The sequence below is a fragment of the Suricata suricatta genome, chromosome 16 (genome assembly GCF_006229205.1).
Source record: "Suricata suricatta isolate VVHF042 chromosome 16, meerkat_22Aug2017_6uvM2_HiC, whole genome shotgun sequence".
NCBI classification, from domain to species: Eukaryota; Metazoa; Chordata; class Mammalia; order Carnivora; family Herpestidae; genus Suricata; species Suricata suricatta.
In genome coordinates, this window is record NC_043715.1 from 677132 (window position 1) to 684469 (window position 7338).

Here is a 7338-nt window from a genome sequence, read left to right on the forward strand (position 1 = left end):
GCGGCTGCCACCTGCCCGCCTCGCTGCGGGACGCCGACCGCCTGGGCGGGTCCCCGGCCCTCCGCGCGGGTCCCCGGCCGGGGCAGGACAGCTGAGCCACGCCCACTACGCGTGGAGGATAAAGGCGTCCGTGGCACCTGGTGTCCTCGCTTCTTCCGTCAGGCCGAGGGCCCCGGGCGGCTCACTGCCCGCCCCCCCCCCACCCCCCCCCTGGGGCGGGGCAGCTGCTACCACAGCCCCAACTGTGTGACCCGCACTGGAGAGAAGGGCAGGTGTTTAATTCAGGAGCGGGGGGCCTCCTTCCACACAGCTGGGGTCAGGGGGCTGCTGGGGGGGGTGACTGATGCCAGGCTTGCCGGCCTTGGGCTCTGGGTCCCCTGGTCTGTGTCCTCCCTGGGACAAGTGGGCTTGCCCAGGGGCCTCGGGGACAGGGCCCTGTGCCCCCTGGCTGCCTCTGTAGAGGTCAGCTGGGCCTCGGGCAAAGACGTCCGCCCTCCGTGTCTGGTGGCTGTACCCTCAGCAGGGTGGTCGCGGGCCCGCATCCCCCACCCCTTCCCGGCCCTTCTCCAGCCTCAGGGGGGCCCATACAGGTCGGCCAGCCGGGCAAAGCGCGGGCCCCAGTCGCGGAGGCAGCTGTAATCCTGGTCCTCGTCACTCAGGCTGGACAGGATGGAGCTCAGCGTCCCTGCCGCAGAACCGACCCCTTCATAGTCATAGATGAGAGCGGTGTCGTAGGGGGGGACACTGGGGTCACTGTCTGCCACCTCCAAGCCCTGCAGAGAGGCCGCAGGGGGCTCAGGATCCCTGCTAACACAGCTCAGGGAGCTCAGCCAGAGCCACCGAGGAGGGACCCCCGGCCCCGCGGGAAGAGGGGGGTGAGGGGCAGAGCCCGGAGCTTGGGCACCTTTGGGAGCCCCGCCCTAGGATGTGGATCTGAAGAGGAACCCCCCGGAGGCTCTCCTTCCTCAGGGCCGGGGTACCCGTGGCCTCCTAACACGCCACCTGAGGCCCCCTGTTCCGCCTTTTAAAGATTCTGCAAAGGGTTTGATCCCCTCCACCTCTGTGTCTCACCCAAAGGGCCACACATGCCCCTAACCGGGACGTGGCCCTGCCCCCGCGCCGACGCTGTGCCCACGTAAACGGTGGGGCCGGCACCCGCAGCCTTGGGCACCCGCACTTTTCCCAGTCGGGGCGGTGGGGGGCGGGGGCACAGCTTCCTCTGCCAGGGGACTTGTGCCTGTGGTCCCCAGGGACGGACCCACGCTCCACACGGGGTGCGCGTGCAGGAGCCCATGCCCGTGTCCTCGTGCCCTTGCCCCTGTCTGCCCACCTCCGGGACACCTACGTCATTGATGAAGTCAGCGATGTCACTGGGGCTGGCGGGCAGCATGCGGGGTGGCTGGGGGCGCACTCGGCCGAAGGGAGCATCCCGGCGCAGGGGCGCCCGCAGGGCCACCAGCTCTGTCGGGTGGCGCAGCTGGTTGATGTCGTAGGTATCCTGGGGACAAAGTGGGCAGAATTCAGCCCGATCACAGGGTGGGGTTTTCGGTCCCAGGCACCCTGGGGGAGTGAGGGGAGAGGACTGCCAGGATCAGCGGGGGGCACCACTCCCTCCTCCCAAAGGCGGGGTGCAGGGGGCACAGCCTAGGCTCCTTAGGGACCCTTCCCCGCGCTTGGCATTTCTAAGCCACCGCCTCCCCGAAACGCCCTCCGCTCACCTGGTCCTCTTCCCCGCCCCCCTGCTCGTCATAGTTGAGGATGTTGTCCCGAAGGTCGTCCTGCAGCCCGTACAGAAACCCCTTGTCCCGTGACTGCTGCCGGGACCGCGTGATGAGGGCGACCGGCAGGGCGAGCACTGGGCAGGGGGGACAGATAGGAGGTGATGGGTGCCCGGCCATCAAGCTGGGTCTGGACGCGTGGGGCATGGGATGGGGTGCAGCAGGGCCCGCGAGGGGCGGGGTCTGAGGGGGGCAGGGCGGGGGGCTGAGGGCGGCAGGGGGCGGGGTCTGAGGGGGCAGGGGCGGGGCGCTTACAGAGCAGCAGGGTGATGCTGGCCAGCACGATGACTAGGGCACCCAGGGTGACGCCTATGCCCCCTGCCCGCTGGGCAGCGGCCCCTGGCAGGCAGGCGCCATCTGGGCCACAGCGACACACCGTCACGTTCAGGGGCTGCTCCCGCTGCTGGGGCGGCTGCCCGGAGTCCCGGAGCAGCAGGCTGAGTCGGTGTAGACCCTCCTGGACCTGGTGCCGAAGCCGCAGGCGCACGTGGCTTACTGCAGAGGGTGCCCACGGTCAGCAAGGCCTACAGCCAAACACGCCCCGACCCCGCCGCCCCCCCCCCCCGCCCCGGGCCCCTCCGTGCCCCTCCGTGCCCCTTGCTGCTGGAAATAGCAACCCGGTGGGTAGGGATCCCAAGATCTGGGGCCTGTTTCCCCATCCTCCCACTGGGCATGAGCTCCTGCCGGCGTGAGGATGCGGCGGAACCAGGACGCGGCACTGAGTGCCCCTCAGGGCTCAGGTGTGCACCCTCGGGACCGCTTGGGAGAACTCACTGTTAACCTGGGTGACGCTCCAATTCCGGGTCAGCTCTGGGACATGGGGACTCAGCTGAAAGTGGAAGGGAGCCCCGTGGGGGGGCAGGTCTGCATCCGTAGCCCCCAGGAGAAGGCCAGAACCCTGATCCGGCTTGCTGCACACGCTGCCAGACGGTGGGGACAGCTCAGGGGCGTGGTCATTGACCTCCAGGATCTCAATGGACAGGGTCCCGGTGGCCGTGCTGGGTGGGGAGGCTGTAGGCAGGAGAGGCCTGGTAGGCTCCTTGCCCTGCTGGGCCAGACCTGCCACCTGAAAGGCCAGCTCCGTGGGGTGCACAGCCCTCAGCCCCAGGGCAGTGGCGGGACGGCCAGCCTGGGCGGGGAGCCCTGGGCCCAGGCGCAGCTTGGCACTCACCGTCATCGTAGGCCAGGACAATGGCCCGGTACCAGCCGTCCTTGAGGAAGGGCGAGGCTGGGCTGAGCACCCGCTGGGTCTGGACCTGACCCGTGGCTCTGTCCACCTGCAGCCAGTCATCTGGGTCATAGTCCTTCGAGTAGCTATTGGCCGAGGAGGGGAGAGAGGGACCCTGGGCTTACACAGGACCCCCGAGGGGTATGGTCCTATGTACACAGGTGTACACACACCACTCACGTACATCCCCCACAGGCACACATACTGCATTTACATGTTCCACTCGTGCCCCTCTGAAGCCAGGGCCCCACCAGCCAGCGCCACTGAGTGCCACAGCCAGGCTTTCGTGTGTGGGCGCCATGGAGACAGACAGATCCACAAGGCCCGGGCTGGGGGTGACATCCAGACCCGAATGGCTGGCCCACACACACCAGCTCCCCGGAACGGACAGGGCCCGGCCCTGCCTCACGGGACAAGCTCACAGTGACATGCACAGGGCTTGAGGCCCAGGGACCCTCGGGGACGTGCACAGACAGGTGTGCCCTCCACCCTCAGCCGTGCTCCTGGCCCTGGCTGGGCAGTGGACAAAAGAAGCTATCGGCTACCTCTGCCTCACCCCTGCGGCCCCCACCTGAGCCTCTGCAGCTGCTGCGTGTCAGGGTCATGTGCGGAGAAGGTGGCCACAGGCGTTCCTGGGGGCGCCCCCTCCGGCAGGCTGGCCCGCAGCGGGTTCTCCCGGAACACGGGCGCCTCGTTGGCGTCCCGCACCTGCACGCAGACCCTGGCCTGGCCCCGCTCGGGCCGGGGGGCGGCCGCCTGCAGGGGCGCCTCATTCTGCACCGCCACTGTCAGCTCGTACCGCTCGTGGCTCTCATAGTCCAGGGGCTGGGGGGGGGGGCAAAGCAAGTGGTCACTCGGGACCCCGGGACCCCGCACATCCGAGGTGCCTGGAGGCAGCCGCGGGCAGGGCAAGGCCCCCACAGAGGGACCGCCGCCCCTCCGGTCTCTCCTCACAGCCCGACCCTCCCTTCCCCTCTGTAGCCCTGCAAAAGTAAAAAGTATTCAGGACCAAAAGGTGCGAAGAATAATGTAAAAATGACAGCCACTCGCCACTCAATGAGTTTGTGAGGTGTCATGTGACCGGCTTCGTGCGTCACGTCAGGTGGTCCTCCCCACAGACCCGGGCCACGCTCGTCGGCCTTGCCGGGGGCTGGGACTGGGGTCGGCTTGCCCTTCACAAGCTGCTAACTTTAAATTGACATTGTCTTGGTGACCCGGTGACCTGAGCAGACCTCATCCGGGGCTCGAAGTCTCAACAACAAAACTGAGACTCTTCTCAGGAGGAAAGATTCAGGTCCTGAGCCTCCAGCCCGCGGACCAGCCCCGCGAACCCCACTTCCTGCAGGGGCGCTCCAGTGTGTCCGCTCTGCACCTGGGCATGCGCACACCTCCCGCCGTTCCCACCAGGCACGGGTCTACGTGCCACCACCCACCCGCGGAGGCAGAAGCCCAGCGACAATCCTCAGGCCGTGGGGACCCTCCTCCTGCCCCGGTGCCGTGGGGTTGCTGTGGCCTGAGCCAGAGTCCCAGCCCTCCCGGGTCCCCTAGCATTCTGCTCTGCCCCAAATGGGGTCCCCCTGAGCGTGGGGCCAGCAGCCAGACCCCCGCTGGGGAACCCGCGGGGCCCCCTCACCTTCACCACGGACAGCACGCCCTCGTTGGTCTTGGGGTCTGTGCGGATGGCGAAGTGTCCACGGGGGTCGCCCTCCAGGATGGTGAACGTGGCTGCCCAGTTGGGGGAGCCTGGCAGGTCCCTGTCCTCCACCTGCAGCCGCCCCACGTCGACCCCGCTGACAGCCTCCGTGGCCTCCATGAAGAACTGCAGGAGCCCGGCCCTCAATACCGCGGGGGCGCCTGTCCCCCGTGCCCCTGCCAACCCCACTGCCCACCTTCCCCCGGGGGGCCCCGGGAGCCCCTGTCCATGGGCTCTGCTGTGTGCCGGGCACCGTGGGAGCTGCCTTGTCCTGGAAGCACTGGCTGCTCCGTCCCACATCCCACGTGCGGGGGCAAGGCTCCTTCCTGCTGCCCGAGGGCCACCGAGGGGTGTCCGGGGCGCCCCCCCAGGGCCTCCGCCAGCTTCCCGGGGCCTGCGAGCGCCTGTGCCACTCACTCCTCTAACCTGGGTTCTGCGCCTGTCCTTACACAAGTCCCCTTGGCTCTCTGTCAGGAGCCAGGGAGGGGGGACGGCCCCCAGCATGGGCGTGGATGGGGGCGGTACCTCATCCCTGGTGAACCCCGGGGCGTTGTCATTGACGTCCTCGAGGGTGATGATGGCCGACGCCGTGGCCGTGAGCCCATCTCCAGACATGTCCGCCACCTGCAGGGTCAGGTTGTACACGGCGACCACCTGGGGGCAGAGCAACGTGCAGTCAGGGGTCCCAGCAGGCACCGCAGGGCAGGCTGGGTGGGTACGGCCTGGGGCAGACACCCCTGTGCTGTGCCCAACAGGGGCCCCCTACCCAGCCCTGCTCCCAGGCTCCAGGGTCTGACGGCCGCACTGCCCAGCCAAGGAGCCGGCAGGAGGCCAGTTACCCAGGTAGGGGGGTGAGCACTGACAGAGCACCCACAGCACGCTGGGTGCTGAGCCAGCAAGCGGGGTCCCTGCGCTGAGGGGCCATATCCAGTGGCAGAGAGAGACCGAAGACAACCACCTCATGCAGCAAGTGACCAGACAGAGCTGTGTAGGTGGTCATGGGGAAATCACGGAGGGCTTCCTGGAAGTGCCAAAGCCGCACAGAAGCCTGGCTGTGAGGGGCAGCAGGCGTCCCGATGAGGACGAGTGTGCAAGGACAGAGAGTGACCGTTACTCCAGGGCATGAGTGGCCGCCCCGCCCCCACGCCGGAAGTCTGCGGGCTCTGCAGGCAACAGCACAGCAACCGGTCAGCAGAAAACACACGGGGACTCGTCTGGGCCGCACGCAAGGCCCCCAGCCTCCTCGGCCCTGACCCCGCGACCAGCCACAGCCCCAAGCTGCGTCTGCGTCCAGAGCCACTGTGAGCAAGTGGGGGCTCCCCTCTGCTGGGTCAGGGGGAGCACTCGGGGTGGGCACGGCTGGGGCAGAGGCCCAGCCTGAAATGAGCGGCGCGGCCCGCGGCCTGCGCGCAGCGCCTCACCTCCCGGTCCAGACCCACTTGCACGGTGCGTATGTCCCCCGTGTGCTCGTCGATGCTGAAGAGCTGGGGGCTGCCCTGCTCCAGGATGGAGTACCGCAGCGCCGCGTTGTCGGTTTCCGGGTCGTCGGCGTCCGTGGCTTCGGCCCTGGTCACGGAGGTGCCTGTAAGGACGGGGACGGGCTGGGATGACGCACGTGACCCCATGGCCCACCGTGCCAGGTCCCCATTCAGCCTGTAAGAACGTGAACATTCAAGCCGTCTGCCTTGTGCTGGAGGGGGAAGCGGGAGCATCTGATACACGCATTCGATCAAGAGCTGACGCGCGTCCCCCAGAGACAGAGACAGTTGGGCAGCGGCCGCGAGCCCAGGGTCAGATGCGGAGGAGCCACTGGGAAACCCGGGGCCAGCTCCGAACTGGCAGGAGCTCCCGACGAGCGGAGGTAGAGAGACTTGGAAACACAGGGATGAGCAGCACACGCACACACACGTGCACACACAACACGCATGTGCACACACAACACACACGCTCCTGTCTGCACACAGAAGTGTATCTCCCAGCTCTGTCTGCTGCCAGGGCCTAACAGGAGCCAATGTGATGAACCTCCTGTTGGCCAAACGTGGACAATTTGGGCATCAAATAACGGGCATAACGAATCACAACCCACTGAATGAATCAGACTCCGAAAGTCCAGAGTGACGTGAACAAACATAACACAGGCACACACTCATGCGCAGGGCTGACAGCTCCCTGCCGGACGGAGGAGAGACTTGGAAACCACAGCCCAGCGCCTGGACCAAGCACAGACCCAGACAAGGCCCCTGAGCGGATGCTCACACTGGTGGAAACGTAAGGAGTAACCGGGAACTGGTCTCAGAGGATGTTCCCCAAGGCGCCATTAGTTACAAGGGGAAAAATGTACAAATCACAGTGGGAGCGCCTGGGTGGCTCAGTCGATTAAGTGTCTGACTTGGTTTCAGCTCATGTCATGATCTCACGGATCACAAGTTTGAGCCCTGCATCGGGCTCTGCACCAAGAGTACGGAACCTGCTTGGGATTCTCTTTCCCTCACTTGCTGCTTCTCCCCTGCTCTCTCTCTCTCAAAATAATAAATTTAAAAAAAGTCACAGTAGAAAAACCTGGAAGACTCCCCTAAACAAGGCAAATCGAAATCAGCATCTCCAGGAATGGGACATGTGTGTCTCCTGAGAGGTTGCAC

At 66.4% G+C, this 7338-nt stretch overlaps 2 protein-coding genes across 4 annotated transcripts in view; one reads left to right on the top strand and one right to left on the bottom strand.

Moving 5' to 3' along the window:
- The window catches only part of SLC22A31 (solute carrier family 22 member 31), a 4412-nt gene extending 4162 nt beyond the window's left edge, over positions 1-250 (top strand). The window contains exon 10 of the mRNA XM_029926084.1: positions 163-250. Within this exon, the coding sequence (XP_029781944.1) occupies positions 163-250 (88 nt within the window). The remainder of the gene's footprint in view (positions 1-162) is intronic.
- Positions 251-257: 7 nt separating this feature from the next.
- The window catches only part of CDH15 (cadherin 15), an 18088-nt gene continuing 11007 nt past the window's right edge, over positions 258-7338 (bottom strand). For all 3 annotated transcript variants that reach the window (XM_029924130.1, XM_029924129.1, XM_029924131.1), the window contains 10 exons: positions 6121-6281; positions 5225-5353; positions 4640-4825; positions 3578-3831; positions 2950-3092; positions 2553-2789; positions 2034-2273; positions 1719-1855; positions 1346-1498; positions 258-773 (listed from right to left, as the gene is read on the bottom strand). In XM_029924130.1, coding sequence (XP_029779990.1) covers positions 573-773; positions 1346-1498; positions 1719-1855; positions 2034-2273; positions 2553-2789; positions 2950-3092; positions 3578-3831; positions 4640-4825; positions 5225-5353; positions 6121-6281 — 1841 coding nt within the window. In that variant the 3' untranslated portion in view covers positions 258-572. The remainder of the gene's footprint in view (positions 774-1345; positions 1499-1718; positions 1856-2033; positions 2274-2552; positions 2790-2949; positions 3093-3577; positions 3832-4639; positions 4826-5224; positions 5354-6120; positions 6282-7338) is intronic.